The sequence below is a fragment of the Ambystoma mexicanum genome, chromosome 9 (genome assembly GCF_040938575.1).
Source record: "Ambystoma mexicanum isolate Mex_15411 chromosome 9, UKY_AmexF1_1, whole genome shotgun sequence".
Taxonomy (NCBI): domain Eukaryota; kingdom Metazoa; phylum Chordata; class Amphibia; order Caudata; family Ambystomatidae; genus Ambystoma; species Ambystoma mexicanum.
In genome coordinates, this window is record NC_090931.1 from 670,825,381 (window position 1) to 670,851,259 (window position 25,879).

Sequence of the window (25,879 nt, forward strand, 5' to 3'; positions counted from 1 at the left end):
CAAAACTCATCGGGAAAACAATCCGTCGATGAAATGACATAGAAGCGATGGAGGTAACCAATACTTATAATTCCACTGCTCTAATTATCTGAAGTATTTCTGTGTAAAGTTATTGAAGAATAATACTAATAAACTTAATTGTAGCACATTTTAGAGAACAATTAGATTTTGTTTTTTGTTTAAATTTTGACTTGATTTCTATTTAGTTTCAATCTGCACACTTATCAATGAAATAAACTATCGTAGTTCTGTTTTCTGGCACGTAGTTGGAAGCTTTGCAAGGCACCCTGGCATCCCATTATGCCCTGTGTTTGAAACACATTTAACCTGCATGTTTAGTAGCTCTGACCGAGTTTGTATCTTAATTAATTTTCTAGCAGCTCAAATATTAACTTTTGCGGGTATGTTGCATACGCTTGGGTTACTTGATTCACTATTGATGCGTTAAAATCCTTCATTGTCTGTGGAATTTCAACACACATGGCATACATGTGGTGCAAACGTATAATAGCATTGGATGGGATTGCAGTGCAGCAAATGGTGAGTTTAGTGGGCGAACTGGGGGTGCAAAAGCTATACTTGAGTAGAGGTGAGGAGCAGGCAAAGGAAAGCGGTAAGGATGTGGCCATTTGTGAGGAAGTCACGTTTAAAAAATAAAAAATATATATCTTGCGTTCATTGCAATTGTACTGTTTATTTAAATGTGCATGCTTTAAACTCTTTTCAAACTTGCTTAACTGGTTTTCTTTATTAACCTACAGGGTTCATTGTGCAAATATTTAAGTGTACAGACCAATGACTGGGTGAGCTCCTGCCGCTTGGCACATTCTGTTACCAGAGGCTTAGCGTACATGCACACAGAGTTACTGCGAGGAGGTAAGATTTGGCCTGATAGTGTTTTGTAGGTTCTGAGTGTGTGGGAAGATCTGAGCCATTGATTTACATGCCATATGCAGAGTACTAGTCTAGATGTCAGACATTATGGGTACACAAGTTAGATGTTTTTGTATAGGTGCAATGACTGCATTTAATCCCATACTTTACTGGGCTTGATAGACTAATGCTCGGTTAGCAACCAACTAAATCAAAGCCTTTAGCTTTCTTGTCTCATGTTTGTTTCCACCGTGTATCTTACTGCTGCGGTGGGGCCATCGGCATGGTTTACTATAGACTAAATGCACCATTCAATGTAGATGTACTGGAGTGCCTTTTCAGCGCGGTTTTGCAAATAGAACTTTTCTTTGCATGTATACGATCTGCCCTCAGTAAAACTGCTCGGACCCCCGTTTTGACCATTCATTGAAAGCGGGGGGGGGGCGCCTGAGCAATTTTTGTCCCCTGCCACCATTAAGGATGCTGGGGGCACCCACGTGACCCATGAGGCCGCAGATACTTGATGAGGAGCGTGGGACACCACTTGCCCCTGCTAATCATGTTCAAGTAATAAGGTCAAAATGAAACCAGGTCAAAAGTAACACCTATAATTATGTCAAAATGACCTAATGACCAAATGTAGACTATCAGATTGGGTAATTCCAATTATTCTACACTGGTAGCAGCAGAACATCAATGCCTTATATCCTTCCTATACCTACTGCACAGTTTCCAGCCCTCCAGCTTTTGTCACTTTGTACTTGCACTACAACAGGACCCTCAACATGTATTGTACGAAGGTCTGCACGTACAGAAGAAATAGCATTACACGTCTCTTTAGGAAATGCGGCTTCGTTTTTCAAGATGTGCAAAATGCAAGAACATGCTGTCTAGCTAGAAAGAGTAAATGGTTACAAAACGAACATTGTCATTCTGCAATTCGATTCTGAATGGTCGTGGTCAAGGTTCATGATAATATACATTAAAAATGTTATTTTTTAAAAAGCAATGTGTATTCAGTTCTGTGGATGGTTTCAGAAGTATTAAGTGTCATGTTTGTAAATTTAGTCTGAGTTTGCCGGGCTCCATTTTGTTTCTTATGTTGATGGTGTATGTCTGTGCCAAATTTTGAATAGTTTCCACATTAGGTACACTACCTGGCCTCAGCGTTTTGAAGTTGTTTTCAATTTAAACTCGTCGTGACATGCCTTTGTTTGCAGCAATATTTCATGTTTGAGGACAGGAATGGAAAAGACCCAACTTAGTCTGCTGTGGGAGATGGGGTCTCTGCCTAGATTACTGTTAAATGAGCAAAGAGATTGCTTTCCTTGTTTCTCTCTTCTCGAGATACTTAGTTTGTGCTCTTGAATACATTTTAGGTCAGATGTTAGTCATTTTTTCATGACCTCACTTTTCTCACCCTGACCCTTTCTACACAGTAGCACCTGCAGTTAAATCTATTAGAAATGTTTAGTTTTGGCTATTAGATGGTGCTTTGTGCACACTTATAAAGCCCAACCCCTTGCATAAGAGTACAAATAGGGGGTCGGGGGGCAGGGCGTCGATGGGATATGAGGTTTTTCCCCACCCTTTGACCACCTATGGCAATACTAAGCCCTATGACTATTACCATACACTACTGAACGGCTCCTCCCCATTCAAAGCATATCATCTAGGTATGTCTTTGACCTAGCTCTTTCATCCAGTAACATCAAACTGTGGGCTTTTATGGTGCTGCTATCTCCAAGTAATCTTCTGAAATATAATGGCGTAAAGGCAGTTGTAAATCGTTGCAAGCACAAGAAATTTTATTTTTTACTAAAGGTGCCTTCGGCCATGTGATTTTGAAGCAATGTGTCCATGCTCATCTATCATTCGCATTGAATTCCTGTTACAACAGTTTTGGGTCTTTTATAGGCATCAAATAGGCATTTGCCAGGCCCTGGCATCATATGCCCAGGTACTCGCATTTGCCAGCAGGTGCCATTTTAGGGCCTAATAGTAATCCTACACAAAAGTAAAACAGTTAACTTTACCGAGGATGGCTCCTTCCAACCTCAAAGGTTTCCCACATGAGATGTTTGTCTTTTCCTGTAAGTGTACTAATTGGAGTCCCACCTCTGTTCAGATGGAACCTGGTGCTTCTAGCTCTTGTCAGTTTCCAAAGTTCTCCCAACTTTAGTTTCAGGAACGTCTACTTTGCATCTTTGACTTCTGAGCCAGTAGCATGCCATGCAGAGTAGATTTGTTCCTGGCATCACCTTTATAGTCCTAAAACAGCACAGAACTTTGCAATCTTGACAAGGTGCAAAATATTGGTCTCGATTTTGTACCCGTTTATGACAAAGTACTGTATTGGGCGGGGGTCAATAAAAGTGATATCTCGTAAATAAAGTGCTAACATTATATTCTATAATACCTGTGGAGACATCATGAGTTAGACGCAGACAACAGGTTCAAGTTTTCGCAAAGTTTTATTTAACTTAAAATGCACGGTTGAAGAATGCCTAACTAAAGAAACCTAAGGATAGTCTACGTCAGTAAATCCAAAGTAGAACTTCAGACTGTGTCCAAAACCTATTCTTTCCCTCACAACTAACTTCATACAACGTGTAGGGATGCCAGCATCAAAAAGGAATAGTGTTCAAAGTAAAGTTCAGAGCTTCTTCTAGCTATTTGGCTTGTAATCGGCTCTCCGTTCCCAAGTTCAAAGTAGTTCATCAAACACAGGGGTTCCTTGCCCCAAGAGTTCAAATCGTCCAGCTTTCAAACAAGCACTTGACTTTAATATCACAACTAGGTCTTTGCACAACTCAACCTTCTTTATAGGTGTTTTCAGTGACTTTTCCATTCACAGGCCCCTTTCTAGGTGTAGTTGTCGCACCACACTGGCCACCCATTACCGGTACCCTTCCTTGACTGCTTTTCCTTTAATACCTGTCCACTGCTTCTCCGCAGCAGTAAGGTCTGCCTCAGTCACACTTTCCTGGCATGTATGGTGGCTTATTTAACCACCTTATACTTGTCACACCTGCTTATGTTTTGTTGTCTCTTTCCAATGCTGGTGTCCTTGATCTACAGTTCTTTGCACTTTATTGGCTGTGGCCAATGTTGGGTTTCTCATATCCTGCATACAACTCATTGTGCTCTCTTGGCTTTGCTAGCTCTGGTCTCAGTAAATGCAGTTCATTATTTCAATGCAGTTCAAAACTTTCCTCAATATATTTCACTCTTTCCTTTACTTCTCTCAATATGCCAGTGTTCTCCCAACCAACTTGATTTCATTTTGTTCAGTATTCAAAATGCTTTGCTTTCAGTTTGTTTGATATACAAAAATGTCTTTCATCTGCTTAATTCGGTATTCAAAATGCCTTGCTTTGCTTTATTTGTATCACTGCCTGCCCAACCCTGTTTTAACCCTTTCCTAGTTACACTCACCGTTCGGTCTTACGGCTCCTTGCAAGGTCTTCCATCACCACGGGTTCCTGTTTCTCTGTGCGGTCGATCGTGTCTTCTCCCGGCTGTCTTCTTGTGGCTCACGCACACCCAACCGAGCTTCCTTTGCAAAGCAGGAAACTCGCAACCGCTTCTCTCAGTCCTGCAAGTCCCCTTCGCACGCCATGCAACCGGCCTCCAGCTTCGTATGCCTTTGCATCCCGCTGTTGTCACTTTGCACTGCTTTACGGGTCTCGCATGCTCCCCTTGCCACGTCGCCACACTATAGAGATCTCTCTGCACACACTGACTGTGCTCCCGCAGCTGACTTCTGCTGCTGCCGCCTCTTCCGCCATTTGTTTCCACTTCCCGGTTTAAAAGCTCCCCCCTTCATTTGGATTACAAAAACTAGCCTGCTCACCAGCAAAGCGGTAGTCCTACTTGATTCTTGTTGTTCACCTCCTTGTCCCAGTACTTGGCTGGGATTGATGTTTATTTCTCACAAAATGAGGATTTATTGGTCTAGTTATCCTCTTCTTCGTCCCAGTACCATACTGATGCCATTTAGGGAATAGTTTAGCGGGATCACAAGGAAAGGACTGACAGCCTATGAAGGCTTGAAGGATGAAGGGTTATGATATATTTTATTTGTATCGCGCTCGTACACAAGTGTTTCAGAGCGCAACTAGGCAAGGGAGGGGAAATGAGAGAACACAAAACGATGATTTTACTAGGCCCAGTGACATTGAGAATGTGCAAGTGCATGGGAAAGGGAAAAGGGAAAAAGTGCATGGAAGGGGGAGAGTGGAAAGAGCAGAGGAGAGCAGAAAAATAATCATAAATAAAAAAAATAGAAAATGGAGGCAATAAACAATGGTAGTGCAGCCAGCATGTGGCAGGTGTTTGTGTATTGCAGCAGACTGGGTAAGTCTGATTAGTGCAGAAAGAAGAAAAAAAGGGGGGGGGGGATTGTGTGTAAGTGAAAGGGAAATGGGGGAGATACCATGTCTCGCCTAAGGACGTCCTCTCCCCAAGTCTCCTCCTCCCAGGTCATTCTGCCCCGGGTTGGGATCCAAAAGCGATGGCCTTTCCCTGGCCACCCGAGAAGAGGATATCAGGAGGCGGGGGTGGTGAGGACGCCCTCAGCTTCCTCACATACCACAGCCAAACATTTGGCAGGGTTTCTTGCGATGTGCTGTGGGGGCACACTAACCTTCAGTGCCCCAATTTAGGAAGTAGACTATTTGGGAGGTTTTTCTGCAGCTCTCTAGTGAGAAGAAACCTTTCCTACTTAACGGAGCAACCAGGCTTCGCTGTTGGGGGGTGATTTTGATATTAAAGTAAAATAAGTATGCTGTAAAGATTTGTACATTTAGTGTTGCGTTAAAAGCGCTCTCCAATACGTAATTAAATGTAAACTAACAATGCAAAAACACAGTAAAGGGAATAAGACGTTAGTTCCGCTTCACTCCATGAAACGAAATATAGGCGTCTGTCTTAACCGGTAAGCAGTAGAATTATTTGTGTCCTACAAAGGAGGAAAGAAAAGAGCAAAATAGGAAACTGACCCAGATGGTCAACAGTAATCTGTAACTTTAGAAATACAGTACTGGGCCTGAATAGGTTAAATTTCATTCCTAGAAATAGACACAATGTAACCACAACTGTTTAATGTAGCACCATGATTTCCTCCGAACACTGTGAACTGTAGTGATTTAATATACTAATCTGTAATAAATCATTTGCACCTTTAAAATGTCATTCGAAAAACACCAAGCTACTACGAGGGACCACGATAATGGAGGAATTTAAGTTTGCATATGTTCTCCTATGGAAAACAGTGATGTCAAATTCCATTGGCCTGCTACGGTTGTAGGAAAACGTGGTTGAAGTTCTCCTTTATCCCACCGGTGTATCAGAAAAGGCAAGCAGCTAGAGGAGACCCCCAAGAGCAAAAGGTAAGACAAATGGGTGACCAGGAAGAACTGTTACAGTGGGGGCCTAAGGTAGTATCTGGCAATAGAGCTCAACGGTAGGAAGGTGGTTATTCTCAAATCCACACTACTCGCAGACCGAGGGGACTACTGAGAACGGAACCAAATTACCAGATCAGGACCCCAAGTCTGGGGGAAGGGAATTCATGGCAGTGGTTTCAGAGAATTGGGCCCCTGAACAGAAGGTGTACAGGTGGGTTTGGGTGTTAGGTTTAGGTCTGGCCAGTGGTGGCTGGGGCTCAGAGTAGAGGGACTGAATATAAAAACCCAACTAGATTACAGATGAGTGATGCCCAACAAAGAATACACCTGCAGAGATTACCCACAAGACAAAGACCAGAACATGGATGATCCAGGACTAAAGATCCAGGTTATGGAGGCAATGGCTGGAGGCGATCCAAAATGTCTTGCGATTGATCTGAAGTGGAGCAGCAGAAATTCAGAGTTTTCATGGCATAGAGGCAAGGAGTAGATGCCTACTTTAGGCACTCAGCCACACAAATTGTATCAGGGGCCATGCAATGCAGGCAAGGAAGGGTTCAGTAAATAAGGCCATTCCAACCAGATGGGACAGCTGTAAGCAAAAGGAAGATCTTCGGACAGAAGTCCATCAACAGGATGCAAGCACAAAGAAGCCAGGGTCCAGCCAGTATGGCAAAGCAAGATCAGCAGCAGCAGCATATCCTCCATCAGAATCTTAGGTAATGAGCACAGGAATGGGTCTGAGGAATGCACAGGGTCTCCCACTGATATTGCATTCACCCATGGGATGGCCGAAGCCAATTGTAAGTCAGACATAGGAGATGGGGAAGAAGACATGGCTCAGCAGACTTTATTAAACAAAAGGCCTCACCTATCCATAAAGCTACAATAATTGGTTTCCCCAACTTCACATAAAACAACAAGCTGGTGCTAGTCGTGATGTATCACAAAAACTCTGTCCTTCACCCAAACCTATTCTATTCCCTGCTCTATCTCCACCCCTAATTAACAAAACAACAAAAGCTTAGCCTAATTTAGTTTGCCCCACAATACTTGACGTCTGGTGGCTGATCTGGCCCCCAGTGAATTCCCTTTGCGTCTCTCTTAGGCCTCAGACTGTTATTACAGTTCAAAACTGGAACCTTCAAGTCCTCCTCTCCTTTTAGAAAAGGTTTTTCGGGACCTACATGTAAGCATTTTTAATACTTCAAAACGTTTGTCTCTACATTTCAGTATCTGGCTTTCAGTACTTTCTCCTTCTTTACAACAACTGTTTTGAGAAATCGGTGCGTTCCAATTCTATACTTAGTCTTAGCTTGGTGTGGGCTATTTGGCCCTTCAAGCTGTCTGCATATGGTAGAGCGCTTGAATCCTCATGAGGTGTTCAGTTTTTGATGCTGTCGTTGGCTATTGCATCTCCCAGGTTGTCTTATGGCTTTCACCCCCTTGTGGGGGGGGGGGTTCTTAGGCGCACCCCGTCGTGGGCTATCTGGCGTCTGCTTCTGGGATTGCTTTCACCCCCTCGTGGGGCATTCTCAGGTTCAGACCATTGTCCTGACCTCTCTGGCCGTCTGGTTCTCTGCTTGTTTTCACCCCCTCATGGGGTGCAGTCCCTCATGAGCTGTCTGTACCGCACTGCCCTCCTGCTTCCTTCGGTCTGCTCCGTACCTATTCTCCAGTGGTGCTAGTCATCGGGTGAGGCAGTTTTTTATTTAATCGTGGAACTATTACTCCTTCTGCGTGGTTGGGTCTCGTTGTTCGGTTCCTCCTGTTGGCGACCAATAGGATTTTGGCACTGGAACGTGGGTATGCCGCTCAGGCGACGCCTCGCTTCTCACATGGGCTCCAGATTTCCGCCATCCACCACGTTCTCCTCCTGGTCCTTACTCTAAGTTCCTCCTGGAAGGGAAACTTCCCTTCCTCTGCACTCCATCGTAGGATTCTGTGTTTCACCCTCGGGCTAGCTCTCATCTTCGAGTCTTTTAACTTCCTTCTTGGAACGAGTAAGGAGATACCATTGATCCCTTTCTTCAAAGGTGGGTGTTAACAGAACTGGGTCAGAAACCAAGCCAGTCCCCTTTAAAGAGCCCTGCACATTATGGTACTGCTTCGCCCCATATAGCCAACAAAGACTTGGGACTCTGACATAGACTGACTTATGGTAACAGCTTTACCTGGGGTTTCTATGTTTCCCTAAGGAGGGCCACCCACAGTGATATCCTGCTTGCTGTCTATTTTAATGGGTGTTGACTGGAACAAGCTCAACTCTGTAGTACCAAACGGGGTGACTACCCCTTAAAGACAAGGGACGATTCCCTGGATTTGCCACAAAGCCCACCAATCATACTCCAGGCAAGCACACAAAGGTTTTTGCATCCAGCTAATCTGGCTGACCCTAAAAACTACGAAATGCACAGGCATTCCCACGTTGAATGTAAATTGGAAAATCTGGAGGAATTTAAACCAGTCCACACCAGTTTTAAAAAAAAAGAAAAAACCTATGTGGGTTCAGGCTGACCCTACATCAGCCAAATGCCATTTCAGCCATAATTCGTGGCTCACAAAGGGATGATATAAAAACAAAATGATCTGGAGCAGCGCTTAAAACATGCATTAGTACCAGATTGGATACCATATAGCCACATTGGGCTACTAATGCAATAAAAATGGCTACATCTCTGGTGTAGCCAAAGCAAAATCATAGTTGCCCCCAGCCTACTCCACATCATATGGTGATAGAATCACCCTGGGACTAAAAATAGGGTGCATCATAAAAAGCACCCCTACCCTAATAGCTATTTGGGCTTCTAAAGGCAGCATGCAAGGGAAGGGTTGCAGCCGCAAGTTGACTTTCAGTATAAGGCACTGCAAGCCCAAGAAAATCAAATTATGTCCTAATATATACATATGTCAAATGCAACCAAGTCCTTAGGATTGTGTGTGGGGGGGTGTGTGGGTGGGCGGGGTTTATATATGCATTGTAAATGCAGTCAAACAGTAATGGAAGGGTATTGCCAAAATTAGAAGACTGTGATGCTCTGTGGAAATAAGGCTTGATGGGAGGAACTGCATCGATTGACCTAATGTGTGTGTATAATAGATTTTAATTGAGGGTGTTTGGGAGGAGTCCAGGCCCTGCATGGATTTGTACACCATAGACAGGAATTTAGTTTCATACAATGGCGGATTGAAGCATTTTATGACGAGATGGCATGAGAATGTTGCAAGTGAGCATGGAAGGTTTAAATACATGGGGTAAATGTACATTTGCTGTTGTGCCAATTAGGAGACCTGTTGCACTAGTTGTGTTTAGAAAGGAGAATGCTGACGGGGATTGATGGAAATGTCAGTGGGTTGCTTTGAAATCTTCCAGTGATGATGGGAAACACAGAGATGGGGACTTGGCCCCCAAAGCAGCGCAAGATCTGTTGAAAGACAGTAAAGCAACTAGTCTGAGCATAGGGATCGAGACAAAAGGGGGAATGGCAGAGTACAGTTTTGACTAATTCAGCATTTCCACACAAGTAATCAACCAGTAGCAAGGACTTGGCACGAAGAATGAAAGCTCTGCATTGAATGCTAGGATGACGAAGGAACAGCTATCAGAGTCTGCTTGAGTGTGATGCAATGTAAAGGAAACTGTTTGATGTAAAACAGAATGTGTATTCCTGTAAACCACCCCTGTAATATCTAATCACTACAAGAGAACTTTACAGTACAGCTCCCTAAAAAGCATCCAGCTCCTAATGGTGGCATTCCTGTTTTCAATCAGAACATTACAAGCCAGCCGTTTCGCATCGAGACCTCAACAGTCGCAATGTCTTGGTGAAGAATGATGGAACATGTGTCATAAGCGACTTTGGACTCTCCATGAAGTTAACTGGAAACAGACTTGTCCGACCTGGTGATGAGGACAATGCCGCCATTAGTGAGGTGAGATTAGTATGCATGCCTCCCAAGATGCTATTGAGGGGGGCTCACTTAATTCCTATTCTCTGTAGAAAGACCACTGTATGTACCTTATCGGCTAATGTGTCTGAAGTGCATTCTTTTGGGGACCAGTAAAGGTAGCATGCATTGTGTGCCTTTCGCAAACTTGCTAAAGCAGTAGTAGCACAATTTACATAGCATGCTTTAGTATAATGTCTAGTCTTTGCTCTCAAATGTGTGCGCTTTCACATTGTCTCAAACTGTGATGTCCGTTATATCATTATATATGAATTTTGCACAGTCTCATCCAATGACTATTTTCTATATCATTTAGAGATGCCCAGTCCAACCTGTGGTATCTGTTCTCTGTTCACATTCAGTGATTATTGCATTGTCTTGCCCTGCGATGCATTGCAGTGTCCTTTAAATATGTTGGTTTTGTAATGTGCATGCAAAGGCATAGCCCTTAATTGTGTCCAGTATGAACGGGCCTCTTATCAATTGTCCACTGAAGCCCCACACAAACTTGTGTACACAGCACCATTTAGCCTTCTACCTAGCTGCGAAACTATCTGACCAGTCACCTGTACAAAGTGGACAAACGCTATGGTATAAACACAAACTGCTGCCTGCTTCCTTGTTGCTTGGTAGCAGAAAACTACAGACTTTGACTCTGCAACTATGAACAATTTTCTCTACCCTGTACTCTTAATGAGGAAGCCATCCACTGCATAGGATGTTGTTCAAATGTATACCAAGCTCCATTATGTTACTCTTAATAGCACTGTCCTCTACATGCGATTGAAGTCCAACATGTCAATTTACCATTTGGGTTATTGTGTGTACTAACCTCTGCAAAGCAGCATCAGAGTATGATCAACCTAAAAGCCGGAACCGTGCACCAATGCTCATCCGGCCCACCTACAGAAAGAGAAGGCCATAACAATTATTTTATTTCCACTTTGTTTATTTGAACTTTGGTAACGCAAACTGTTTTGCTTTTCGAATGGATTATGTCGTCCAACGTATTCCATATCTTTGACATGTAATGTCCACAGCTATGCTGCTTTGGAAGTTTTTCGGCAGAGGGTGTCCTGCGTCGATGGCGTTGGGTCGATGTCCCTCGAAGGCCTCCCTCAAGGGTGACGTTATTGGATGTTATAAGTAGGATGAACGGTGCCTGTAGCCTCAGTTCTGTTTTTTCTGCAAACTTTTTTGCTTTGAGAACTTGGCGCACCTCGTGTTATCTACTTCGATAATGTCGTCTTCTACCCCACCGACCCAGCTTTAAAAAGTGTAGGCGCTGGAAGTCCAAGATGTCCATCACGGACCTGCACCATACCAGCCTGTGATGTCTGGTTGAGAGTCACGACACGGACGACTGCCCGAAGTGTCAGTCGTTGATTGCCAAGCCCTTGCGGGAGCATAAGGGGAGGTTGCAGGTGGGTCAGGTATCCAAACCCCGTAAATCAAAAAAGACTACCGGTCTTTCCATCAAGGACTCGAGGGGTGACTCTCCCCATCGGAGGGAATCCAGGGGATCTCGGTCCCAGAGTGGTTCTCGCCACTCATCCTCGTCGAGGCACTCCCGGAAGCGGCGTCCCTGGTCGCCTTCCTCGTCCAATGATGGCTCAGCGGGGAAAGTGGCTTGCCCCACTAAAACCTCTACTCTGGAGGAGTGGGAGGCATTCAGGGAGAAAATGCTGTAGATTTTTCAATCCCAGGGCACTGTCCCGTCCGCGCCTTCGGTTGAAGCCGGCGGGGAATGGTCTCTGTCTGACGCTCGCCCGCCTTTGGGCGCGGGTGGTGGCGCGATAACATCTGGAACCGTCGCGGTCCTGTTCGGACAAGGCTCCGGTAGATTGCCAGAGACGTGCCCGATCCAGGTCGCGGTCTTCGTCCCTGATGAGACCGTCGATGTCTGGGAAGGTGTCGAGGAAGGTGTTGATGCCATCAGTGCAGTGCCCATTGAGTGCGGTGGTCAGGGCCTTGCCCTCGGTCAGGCCCTCGGCGACCTTGACGCCGAAGCCGTCGGTGCCATCAGGGCCTACCGGTCTGAATTTGCCGGTGGAGCCCCCTAGAGCTGTGGAACCTCTGAGAAAGGCTCTCTAAGACTGAGACACCTCCTCTTGACTCCAGGTCTGCTCCTGTACCTAGGAGGGAGGTATTTGATTATCTACAGAATATCTATGAGGATGAGGAGAGGTTTTATGTGGAGTTGGAGCCTTTTGATGCTCCTGGTGACACTCCTGAAGCTCCTGACATGTTCTTTTCTGAAGATAGTCAGCTGGAGGATCTGTGTCAATCTTTACATAATGCCAGTGGCCTGGATGCATCTCCTTAGATGGAGTTTGGCAGGCCAGAGCCTGGGGCTCAAGCTGAATCCTCCTATAGGAGGTTGATGTCGAGGGTTACGGAGTACCTGGGGTGGTCCGGCTCTCCAGTTGAATTCGATCAGGATGACCTGACTGACTTTTTAGATCAGGGTCCGGCCACTGACCCAGTGTTGCCTTTTCACATGGCGTTACAGAAAAGGGTGGCTGCTGCTTGGAACACCCAAGTCTCTTCGGGCTGGCAACAAGTCGTTGACTAAGAAATACCACCCATCCTGTAACGACCCTCAGCTACCTATCGACACACCCCACTACTGAGAGTTTGGTGGTTCAGGCGGCCACGACCACCTCGAGGCAGGCAGCGTACCCTACCACCCCTCCAGATAGGGACAACAAGCGCTTAGATGGATGGGCATGCAAGGTATTTTCGGCTGGGAGTATGGCCCTTAAATTGGCCAACTCCACCTGTGCCTTGGCCAAATTTTCGCACACTCTGTGGAATTGTCTCTCTGTGGCGGCTGAGCATATTCTTGAAGGGGAAGAAAGGGATGGGGTCCCTTGCTATTTTGCAGGATGTCAAAGATGCCATGTGTGAATCCCTTCAGTCTGGATTGGACACGGCAGACAGTGTCAGCCGGTCCATGGCTGCGAGCATCGTGATATGCAGGCTTGCGTGATTGTGAAATTCAGGATTTGCACTGGCTGTGCAGGCCCGTCTTCTCAACATGCCCTTGGACGCCTCTCAGTTGTTTGGCAGCAAGGCTGACGAGAGCCTTGAGAGGTTGCAGACCTCAAAAGCTGCTAAATATTTCGGCGCAGTTGTGTCAACTTCTGCCTTTTCATCCTAGGGTACAGCAGTGGAGGGGCTCCTTTTTGTTACTACTCTTATGGTAGAGCGAGAGGAGCAGCCAGTCAAAGGGGCCACCATAAGAGTGGATGAGGTACCAAAGCCGCTCAAGCAGCTGCCTCTTTGCCTTCAGGCGCTGCCGAAGCCGGTCCGAAACAGCTATTAGGCCAGGTCTCATTGTTCGCCTTTTGGGGGCAGACTGTCTCAGCATCTCAGAGTGACGAGCCATTACTTCAGATGCGTGGTTTCTGGAAACTATAGCCCACGGCTACTACCTACCCTTCCTGAATCCGCCTCACGACAATCCACAGGGGAAACTCTTTGAAGATTCCGGATCTGCTCCTTGTGCAGGAAATCTTGACCCTGCTGGAGAAAGGCGCTATAGAACTAGTGCTTGTGGCGTAGAGGAACAAGGGATGGTATTCCCCATGTTTTTTGATTCCCAAGAAAGAGGGAGGACTGAGAACCCTCTTGGACTTCCGTCGCTTCAACAAGTTCCTCAGGAAGGACAAGTACAAGATGGTCACTCTTTCTCTGGTCCGTCAGGCCCTTCGACTTCAGGTTTGGTTGGTGTCATTGGACCTACAGGATGCTTATTTTCATGTGCCGATCCATCCAAAGCACAGAAAATACCTGAGGTTTGCTGTTGGCAGCTTTGCACCTTCAGTGTCAGGTCCTGCCATTCGGGTTGACCACCGCCCTGAGGGTCTTCACCAAGCTCATGGTGGCGGCAGCATATCTCAGAAGAGGGGGGTTTCACGTCTACCCCTTCTTGGACGACTGGCTGATCTGAGAGCGTTCTCCCGAACAGGCCTTGTATCATCTCAACCTCACCTGCCACTCCCTTCATAAGCTGGGCTTATCACTCAATTTTAAGAAGTCGCATAAGACACCTTCCCAACAACTCCAGTACATTGGGGCTGTGTTGGACACATCATTGGGAAAGTGTTCACCACCCAAGGTGAGGGCTCATCACATGGTCTAGATGGTCGACAAGTTTCAACAGGCCCAGAGTCTCCCGTCTTTCAAATTCTTAAGGTTACTCGGCTTCATGGCATCCTGCATTTTTCTGGTGCCAGAGGCCAGACTGCCGATGAGATCCCTTCAATGGGCTCTCAGGACGCAGTGGTCCCAATTCTCAGGCAAGATGTCGGATCTTCTGCAGATTTGGCTCACGGTCTCACAGGATCTTCTGTGGTGGGCCAGCAAATCTGATGAGGGAAGAGCCATTTTGGCAACCGTGGCCGGTGGTGACAGTACTGACGGAGGCTTCCCTCACAGGATGGGGAGCTCACGCCAACGAGCTGAACACCAGCGGTCGTTGGTCTCCGTCGGAGTCCAGACTTCACATAAATCTTTTGGAGCTGAGGGCCATCAGGCTAGCCCTGAAGGCTTTTCTGCGGTTTGTACGTGGGAAGAGTGTCCTGTTCATGACTGACAACACAGTGGCCATGCATTACCTCAACAAAAAGGGGGGTGTAGTGTCGCTCTCGCTGTGCAGAGAAGCGAAGCAGCTCTGGTTCTGGGCAATACAGTAAGGAATCTCAGTCACAGCAGTTTGTGGCCGGAGAGAAGAATGCGGCGGCGGACGCTCTGAGCAGGCAGAGTGCAGTCTCCCAAGAGTGGGAGTTAGCTCAGGAAGCCCTTCAGGAAATCTTTGCCCTTTGGGGAACCCCTCAGGTGGATTTGTTTGCGACCGGTGCAAACTGGAGTGTGAGACATATTGCTCAAGGGAATTTCCTCTGAGGAGCTTTAGGGGATCGGTTCGTCATGGATTGGTCATTCCCCCCGGTCCCCGTCAATCCACCGGTTCTAAGGCGGTTGCAGAGGTGCGGCTCCCACATGATCCTAATTGCTCCCGATTGGGCCAGGAGAGCGTGGTACCCGGACCTTCTAGAAATGTCTATCTGTCCTCCACGCCCTCTTGCCCACAGAGCGGATCTTCACTCATGCGAGGGGGGTCGGAACGGGTTGGGGGTTGTTGTGGTTCTCGGTGTTCTCCATCCAGCGGTCAAGACTCTCAACCTTTCACGCATGGTTTCTGGAAGGTTGAGATTTAAGGATTGGGACCTCCCGGATGACGTAATGGGGGTGTTGCTTTCGGCCAGGCCTCCGGCAACCAAATCCCTGTACCGTTGGTTAAAGTTTTGCGACTGGTGCAGAGGAAACAGTTGATCCTTTTCAGTATTCCATTCCGATGGTTCTTTCTTCTTTTCTTTGGCCCATAAGGGTCATCAAATGGGTACCATTAAAGGTTAACTGGCAGCGCTGTCTATTTTAAAGTACTCGTCTGAAGAATGCTCTTATTTTAAGATTCCTTTGATTACCCAGTTTCTAAAAGGGCTCACAAATGTGTTCCTGCCGTCCCCTTTTCAGGTGCCGGTTTGGGATCTGAATCTAGTCTTGAAATTTTTAATGGGTGCTCCGTTTGAACCTTTGCACTCTTGTCCTTTGAGACTGATGACGTAAAGACAGTTTTCTTGATTGCAGTTACATCTGCTCACAGGGTGAGCGGGTTGCAGCCACTTCGTCTAAGCCATCCTTTACTGTGTTCCACATGGATATGGTTGTACTGTGGGTATGTCCTTACTTCCTACCTAAAGTAGTGTCCGAGTTTCATTTGAGCCAGAAGGTGGTACATCCTGCTTTCTATCCTCTTCATCCTGATAAGGAAGAGAGAATCCATAGGTTGGACCCTAGGAGAGCTTTGAGCTTTTATATTTCTAGGATGTCTAGAGTCCGAGCAGACAACCAACGTTTTGTGGAATACACTGGACACCGATTGGGCTTGGCTGTTACCAAACAGACCTTGTCCAGGTGGATTATCCTCATCATTGCCGAATGTTACGGATTGGCTGGCAAGGACCATCCTGAGGGTTTACAGGCTCACTCCACCAGGGGTGTGGCTACATCCACAGCCCTACAAAGGGGAGTTCCTGTTAAAAACATTTGTGATGCTGCAAAGTGGTCTTCCATCCACACCTTTGTCGAGCATTACTTCCTGGATACATTCCATGGCCAAGATATGGCCTTTGGTAAAGCAGTGCTCTGTTCTGCCATCTGATTGGGTATATCCAAATTGTTCTCCCTCCTCCGTTCAATAATACTGCTTTGGGAGTCTGTCAGAGATGTGGCATTCGTTGGCGGACACAATACATTCGAAGAACAAGTTACTTACCAACTGGTAGCGTTCTTTCGACTGGAGGTTTCTCCAACGTATTCCACATCGCTCTCCCAGCCTGCCCCTTTGCAGAATTTCCTATGCTATTGCAGCTTTCATTCCCACAAGGCTATGTGCAGTCATGGAGGCTTGGTGTGTAGTTATGGCACACGTTGTGGAGGGAAAAACATGAACTGAGGCTACGGGCGCCGTGTGTCCTACTTGTAACATCCGATGAAGTCACCTTCGACGGAGGCCTTTGAGGGACATCAACCTGATGCCATCGACGCAGGACGCCCTCAACCAAAATATTTCCAAAGCAGCAGAGCTGTGAACATTACATGTCAAAGATATGGAATACGTCGGAGGAACATCCAGTCGAAAGAACGTTACCAGTTAAGTAACTTGTTCTGTCACTTGTAATGGCCCTAGAACCATTATTACACGTACCAAAAGTTCTTGGACTCAGGGAGGCAATGACACACACTTAGACCAATAATTAGAATATAATTGGCTCTTTACAGGCCCTTTTTATTCATACAAGATATAAGCATATGACTGACTCTTGCAGTAAATATAAGTGGTTATACATAGAGACACACACAAGGATCGCTGTTAGTGCAGTTGAAGGAGAAAGCTTAATTAATCTCAGGCTCCTCCGAAGGTTCAAAATCAACCAATGGAACACCAGCCACTTGCTCATGCAATTTTTCAATTCCACCCTTTTCGCGTTTTGGCATGATCTTGAATGTACCACTTCCATTTAATGATGCTAGCCTCTTCAGCATGTCTTATTTGATGTGTTTGAGTAGGTCTCAGCACCCACTGCTTGATTGGAATTTCAGGTCGGATCAATACACCGTGACCCACCGTCATCTGCTCTGTATGCACAAGAGCCCAATAACATGCCAAGAACTGCTTTTCAAAAGGAGTATATCGGTCACCGGCGTCGGGTAACGTACGGCTCCAAAACCCCAAAGTAACACGCTTCCTGTCCTGTTTTTGCCACAAACTCCAATTGGCAAAATGTTCATGTAAAGACACATTCAATTCCACTTCCCCTGCCCTTAATGCCCATAAATCAAGCACTCTCTGAATCGTATATTTTGCTAACTGAAATGCTTTCTCTTGCTCCTCTCCCCACTCAGTTAGATGTATCCCATGTCACTTTGTAGAGCGGTGCTACAATCTGCCCCAAGTGTGGTATATGCTGTCTCCAGAACCCAAACAACCCTATGAACTGGAGCTTCTTTCTTATTCATAGGTGGGGAGAACTCAATGATCTTTTGTTTAGCCGTCGGCACCATCTCACGATGCCCATTATGCCGCTGAATTCACAGAAAAATAGTCTGCTGAACCTTGGGTTTTGGTCTCGTTAATGTCCCATTCTTCCTTTCTCAGTCCCTCAAATGTCTAGGTGAATCCGCACCCTCTGCTCACCCTTTCCCCGCATTAAAATGTTGATATAGTGCGAAGGACACCAGGTTTGCACGAAATTGTATCCAAATATTCTGCCACCAGCCGGTGACAGATGGTTGGACTATGCATGTACCCCATGGGCAAGCATTGAAACGTGTACTACCTCCCAGTCCAAGATAATGCATACTGCTCTTGACATTATTCTGCAATCGTACGGTGAAAAATGCATTTGCCAAATGTATTACCGCATACAAAGTTCCTTCGAACTTCTGCACATTTTCAATCGAGGTAACCGCATCTGGAACTGCAGGTATTAACGGAGGAGTGTTCTTATTCAACTGACGATAATCCACAGTCATCCTGTAGCTTCCGTCCGGCTTCTTAACTGGCCAGACCGGATTGTTCCACGCCGTAGTTACAGGTTGTAGTATGCCTGCTTCAACGTATCCTTTAATGGTGTCTGAAATCTCCTTCTGCCCCCCAGGAATACAATATTGTTTCGCAGATACCCGTTTTATGGCTAAGGGTACCTGCACGGGGGCATTTTCAATTTTCCCACAAGGACAGGCGTACAAGTCAATGCACTCACCCCAAATTGATAGGTTTTACCTCCCAATCCTAGTGTCAGTTTCTCTAGAATGTCAAAGCCAAAAATGTATTCACGTATGGGAACAATCAATACTTGGTATTTATTCCTTTTCAAATTACCAATTTTCATGTCAACTCTGGTTTGGACTGCGGGGGTCTCTTTACCTCCCAATCCAGTAATGGCCTTGAACGATTCCCATTAATCAATGAGGCCTCCGCCCCGGTACCAATTAAGGTGCAAAACTCTTGCATATGTCCAGATTTCCAGAATAACTTCACATTCACATGATGCCGTCTGTCTACCTTAATTCGGGCAGCCACTACTGGAGTTTGACCACAATTCTATTCGTATTTCGAACGCGCGTACTTGAACTCGGTCAACAACATTGCGCTCACAACTTTCCATAAATCGGCATAGGACGGCTGATATGGTGAAGACGTCCCCATGGACCCCTGATCCGCCGCCTCAGGCAGCGCAGAAGGGACCTTGTGCCCATTTGGCTTATTCACATCTTGCCTTTTCACTTGCTTGTACCGTCCTTTTCCTTCGAGCCCTCTCTTTTCATATAGCTGATACTTTTCTCGGGTTTCGATTCCATCAATGTCTTCTCATGGCACTCCATCTTTTTAATAGCACCAAAAACGTATCCTTTCTGGATACACGAGAATCTTTGCTATTGAAACTCCTCCCAAGGGTTCGTCTGTCACTGCGTCCCTCTATCTCTCTCACTGGGTCTTTCTTCTGTCTTGTCCCATTCCCCTAGGTCTGCCAACTGTCACATAGCATCCACCACCTCATCCGTTATTTTACCAGTCATTCCCACCAGCAGAGTCATATTTACATTTTTGTATGCCGAGGGAGCAGTTCCAATGAATGTATTTCGGGCTGAGACTGATAATGCGACTACCCCCATATGGTCAGGAGTCCCAACAAGGATGACTTCTTTCATTTGTATTTTTGTATTTATTTTAATTTATATAGCGCTTTAATCCAAAGTGCTTTACAAGAGGAACAAGAAAATACAGCAAGCAATACATGACACTTGAATCTAAACCAGAAAACAGTACAAGGAACAATGTACATTAATGTTGAGGATGGGTGCTGATGGAGAGGGCCCATAGTGAGAGAGGGGGTGAGAAATGTAGGCGGAGGTAGAATCAGTACTGAGAGAGGAAGGAAAGGATGCTGGGGGGGTGAGTGGAAGAGCTAAGATTTTAGAGAAGTGTCAAATGAAGGGTAGGAGGTAATTGAGCGGGCGGGGCGGGGTAGGTGGTTCCAATGGTAAGGAGCAAGAAGTTGGAAGGAGCAGAAGCGGGAAGGGGCACAGGGTGGAGGAGGAGGAGGAGAGAGAAGGAAAAGATCTGCAGAACGGAAAGAAGGAGGTGTATAAAAAGTGAGAAGGGAAGATGGGGAGGGGCAAGACCATAGAGGGATTTAAAGACTAGACAGAGGAAATTGAATTTGAGCTGGGAGTAGAATGGCCAACCAAGTGAGTTAAGAGGAGATGGAGTCGTGAGGTGAGAGAAGGCAGAGGGCACGCATGGCAGTGGTAGGTAGATTTGAGTGGGGAGAGGTGAGAGGGAGGGAGTCCAAAGAAAAGAGTGGAGCAGTAGAAGAGTCTGCAGAAGATAAGGGAGGGGGCTAAGAGTTTAGTAGCATGGGAGCCTATGAAGGGACACATTTTATGGATGTTGTAGAGGTGGAAGCGGCAAGATCTGGCAGTGAGAAATATGGTGAGAAAGAGAGGTGGGGTCAATGTGGAGACCAAGGTTGCAGGCGTGGAGAGAGAAGGGGAGTTGGGAAGGGGGGAAAGAGAATAAAAGGAGGAGGGGAGGGAGGAGGAAGAGTGTTGGCAGGTGAAGAATAGGACTTCCGTTTTGTCTGCATTAAGAGTAAGGAAGTGAGAGGACATCCAAGATTTAATGGCAGAGAGGCAAGAAGAAAGCTTATGGTGGATGTCGGGAGCGAAAGAGGAGAAAGAGCTGGGTGTCATCAGAATAGAAATGGTGTGAGACACCAACGGGGGAGATAATGGGAGCCAAGAAGGAGGTGTAGAGAGAAGAGAAAGGGTCCAAGGACAGAACCTTGGGGAACACCATGGTTGAGAGGAAAGGTGGGGGAGGTGCAGCCGCCCCGGGAGACAGAAAGGGTCCGGTTGGAAAGATAGGAGGAGAACCAATTCAGAACAAAGTCTTGAAGGCCAAATGAAGAGAGGGAGGGCTAAGAAGTAGAGGGTGGTGAACAGTATCAAAGGCAGCAGAGAGGTCAAGGAGGATAAGAATAGAGGAATCCTTAGAGTAGCGGGCAGAAAGGAGAGAGTTGAGAACAGAGATGAGAGCAGTTTTTGTGGTGTGTTCAGGGCATGCTACCTAACTAAGATTCTGAATTACCTCTCTCAATTTGTACCATTTCTTCTCCTCACTAGGCCAATACCATGTAATCGTAAACTTGCGATTACACCCTTGTGCAGCTAACTGTAATAAAAACACTTTCGGTTCTCTCCCATCCTCATCATAAGGTGGTCCTGCACGCAACACCTCCTGAATGTGTTTCCTGTGACAGTGGCAGAAACTGTGCGGCGTCTGTCACGTCGACAAGAAGACCTGCCGCACCTCCATCAAATTATCGGACCATCACTGTCAACAGAGGCTCACCAGCTCTCTGTTTCAATCTGTTGATTATTTCCCCAACCTCCTGCTGAAAATAATCCTCTTACGTTGTCAAATCCAATAAACCACTGGATTATTTGGACTTGGCCCGCCCACCTACCCATGAATGGTTTAAGTCACCTCTTTCCGACCAGGGTCTGGTTTGGACAGCACTTTCATTTCCAACCCACTCTCTGAACTAGTACTGTCGAACACGTCTCCATCCCATTTGCCTGGGTCCCAATCAACCCCTGCAGAGGCAATTACTGTTGCTACCTTTCAGGTATTCACCTTCCCCCTTCTTTTTTGATATTTGTATCGGGCGACTCTCACAGCAGCTCGTTTGGCCACTGCTGCATATTTATCCGCCTTGTCATGATAGAATTTCATTTGAAGCTGCTGAATTAACGCTTTCTGTTTCTCAGCAGCCAGCTTATTTTCCATTATTTTCCAGTCGGAGGACACTCGCCTGCAACTTTACATTCTATTGATGAAGCCTTCTGAATGCATGCAACAGTATCCATCCTAGTCTACCTAAAGCAGAACACTCCTTTCCCTTTTCCACAAGTACCTGTTGCAGGCAACTCGTCACTTCCGCTGGACTCACCTCTTATACTTCTATCCCAGGTCTCACACAAACTTGCGTCACACGCCGAAGTCTGTGCCAATTTGTCGTATGGAATCTTTGTCCACCCTGGGATTGTCGCCGCAGGACAGTCTCCGCCTGCGGAGCTTCCATTTTTCCTAAATGGGGAACTCGTGGTGTCAATAAATGTTTCACGTCCTTAACAATACCTTAAAGCACACTCCCTTTTTTCCCCAACAAAAAGAAAATTGCCTTTCTGAGTTCAAGCTCCAAATTCATCGGGTTCTTTGGCATCAATAACCGCACAAAGACCCTGCTCACAACGGTACAACGTCCTTTCATCGCCTGCCTTTTCATCCCCAGGCTTTTCAAAGTGCACATTCCATCGAATGTGCTCATCACATTTTTTAGTGAGGGGTGGGAAAGGGCAGATGAGGGTTTGGGCGGGTGGGCAATGGCAAAAAAAAGTGTGGGAGGACGGTTTGGGAGGGTGGTACCCCCCAAAAAAAAGAAAAAACAATGAGCACATTTGATGGAATGTGCACGTTAAAAAGCCTAGAAATTAAAAGGCAGGCGGTGAAATGACATGGCACCCTCACAACGCCATGTTTTGCTTTTTTGTCACGTGTAATGGCCGTAGAACCATTATTGCACAGACCAAAAGTTCTTGGACTCGGGGAGGCAATGATGCACACTTGGAACAGTAATTGGAATATAGTCGGCTCTTTACAGGCCCTTTTGATTCATATAAGATATAAGCATACAAATGACTCTTGGAGTAAATATAAGTGATTATACATAGACACACACAAGGATAGCTACAAACAAGAACTACATCACCGTTATTGCAGTTGAAGGAGAAAGCTTCATCTCAGACACTACCCAGTCCCAAGACAGTCTGAGAGATCACATGTGCTAACTGGGTCTGGGGCGAAGCGTCCCCCCTTCTCAGTGCGACTTAATCACCTGGGGTACCAATTCTTTGCCTACCACCAGGATACCTCTTCTCTTATGGGGGGGGGAGGGGGAATCCCTGTCCACCTCAGGTTGCCAACCGTCCCCGGCCGAAGGACAGACGTCAAGCATGGGGAGCACAGAGCGGAAAAATCCAGTCAGTAGTGAAAAAACCCAGTTTGTCTCCTGCGTGCTCGTTCCCAGCACCCCTTATTACTGCACCTGAACAACTCTAACTCCCTTCTTGGCTCGTCATTGATTGAACAATACACCAACTATCCTCCACAGTGAGCTCATCTGCTTCAAAATATAATATCTAAAATCCTGGAGTCATCCATCAACTTATTCCAGTGTTAATATGCAGATTGCAATCTTTGTACTTCAAGACCTACTTGCCCACGTAATTCTGATAACCAGATCTACCATTCATGTTCTACTAGCACTGCAGTCATTGACCAGGAACTATGGAACGCAAGGTCTTTCTGTAACAAATCTTCTGATGTACTAGACTTGTTTCTTAGACTCAACTTACATTTTCTTTGCATTACACAGACCTGGATTCCTCCTTACAATACTAAGGTCGCTGCTTCCTTTGTTTTATGTTTTATTCGTATTTATATAGAGCACAACAGCCCGAGGACATTGTGACACTTGTTACAGTACAAAGCTTAGTTACTTAGTTACATAGCCATTTGAAATATATATATACAGGTTACAATATAGTTATATTACATTTGTGTTATATTACAATATACATAGCAGAAGTGGAGGATGCCGTCGCAATGCTAGTTGAGGAGAGTGGCCTTGAAGTTTTTTGCGGAAGACAGAAAAAACCCACTTCAGACTTGCTTTTGCCATGTTCCTTGTCCCATTACCTGTGGAGCGGGTATTAGCATTCTTTACCATTCTTTCTTTTCTGTTATTTCCTCTTCTTATTCTGCCTACTTATTCTTAATTTGAATTTACTTAAATCTTTTTAAAACCCCAGCCCATGTCTTTTGTTCTCGTCTACCGACCCCCTGGCCCTATAGGTTTTTTTGTGAGGATATTGATCATCTTCTTTTTCACATTTCCCTACTTTTCCCCTGTTTTGTTGAGGGATTTCAATTTCCATCTTTCGTCAACACACTCTACTACTGCTTTTATTTCAATTCTCGATTTTCTTCTCCCTTTTTGTACTCCTCCATCTCATACTTCTGGCTCCTTCCTTGATCTGATTTTCATCTCGTCCTTCTACTTCCCCAGTGTCTTTTCTCCCAATCTCTTTCTGACAATTATCTTTCTGTATCGCTGTCTCCTCAAATCCCTGTACGATGTTCTGCTTTTTCATACACATCAACCTTTTCTCTGCGTGTTCTATGCAATTTTAACCCCTCACTCTCCATTTCTGCTTGCACCTCTGCTCTTCTTCCTCTTTCCCTTTTTCAGCTCTCACTTCTGACAAGGTTGCATCTTTTATTTCCTCGTCTCTCTTCCTCTCTTCACCCTTTATCTCCTTTCCATCCTATCCACAAACCTTTGCAACCTTGGCTATCCCCTCACCTTTGCTCTATCCGCATGTCTCGAAAGGTGCTGGCTTAAGACCAAATCGACATCCAATCACTCATCTTATTTCTCCGATCATGCTCTGACAGTCTACTCTCTGCTAAGCATCCTTACTTTTTTGATCTTTTACACACTCAGCCTGCCCATCCAATGCGTCCTTTTTTTAAAATCCTTGCTCAGCTTCTGTTTCCTACTCTCGACTATTCTGCTAATTCTACCTTTTCTGCTACTGACTTTGCTCAATTCTTCTCTAAAGTAACCTCTCTTCGTAATGACATCAAAGCTTCCAATTTACCGCAAGTTTCGACTCCGGTCTCTGCGCCTCTTACTTCCATTGCTGGCTTTGAGCCGTTCTCTAACACTGGCATATCTCTTCTATTCAAAGCTCACCCTCCTGCATCTCCTACGGACCTGATCCTTTCTGCACTTCTTCTTAAGGTCTATCCTTTTCTACTCCCTTATCTCACTTCCTTTCGAACGCCTGCCTTTCTACTTTCACCTTTCCCACGTCTTTTTAGCACGCCTCAATTATCCCAATCCTAATGAAGTCTACCGCTGATCCACTGATTGTTTCTAATTTCCGTCCTATTTCTTTACTACCCTATCTCTCTAAATTACTAGTACGGCTCGTCTATTCCCAAGTCTCTGCGTTTGTCTCGCACTCTTCTACTGTACCTCAATTCCAATCTGGCTTTCATCCTCTCTTTCCATGGAGACTGCTCTTCTTTCAGTGCTGAACTCTCTTCTTTCTGCGCGTTAGTCACACTGTCGGCCACTCTTTTGCCGTCAACTTTCCTACTTTTTGTTTCACTGGTTCTGTCCTGTCTTGGTTTCATTCTTCTCTATCTCTCAGAACTTTTTCAGTTTCTTGGGCTGGCAGATCATCTAACTATTTCAGGCTTGCCCACAGTGTGCATCGAGGGTCCGTCTTGGTCCCTTTTCTGTTCTCTTTAGATGTCTCCTCTTGCAGCTGGTACTCTGCTTTTGGTTGATCACACCACTTTTACGCCAACGACATTCAACTCTTTCTCTTTGTCTTCATTTGCCTCTGAAATTCACCATACTCTTTCCGCTTGTTTAGTTGCCATTACATCTTGCATGTGCTCCCACTATCTTACGCTCAATGCTGGGAAGACTGATGGTAACCCTCTAAATTTGAAAAGCTAGTCCTATTGGTTTTGCCAATGCTTATGAGTGTACCTTTGCCCTTGTAGAAAATTTACAACATTGCACGATGCCTGCCATATCACTGAACTCCTTTGCTCTGCAGCCTTATTTCTGCTTGAAGTTCTCTGACCAGCACCTGTAATGCATGCGCCAGAAACCAGAAAGGCCTCCTTATATGTGTATTTAGCACTTTTTTTTTTTCAAATGAACATTTCTGTTACGTTCAATTTAGGTCAGTGTAATACACAGGCCAGAAGTATGAAAAGTTGGTTTGATGAAAGCTATGTACACCTTGCATAAGGAGTCAAGAGGTGCTTTTTTTTCCTTGAGGGACCTCTGTGGTGGGCTGGAGTGCCCAAGGAGAGTGGTCCAGTAGGCCCTTTGCACTGGAAAGTTTCTTTAAAGAAACTAGAAATC

At 45.8% G+C, this 25,879-nt stretch overlaps 1 protein-coding gene across 1 annotated transcript in view; it reads left to right on the plus strand.

Moving 5' to 3' along the window:
• Positions 1-25,879, plus strand: part of BMPR2 (bone morphogenetic protein receptor type 2) — a 696,097-nt gene that overhangs the window by 474,016 nt on the left and 196,202 nt on the right. Inside the window, exons 7-8 of the mRNA XM_069615513.1 lie at positions 762-876; positions 10,057-10,217. Coding sequence (XP_069471614.1) covers positions 762-876; positions 10,057-10,217 — 276 coding nt within the window. The remainder of the gene's footprint in view (positions 1-761; positions 877-10,056; positions 10,218-25,879) is intronic.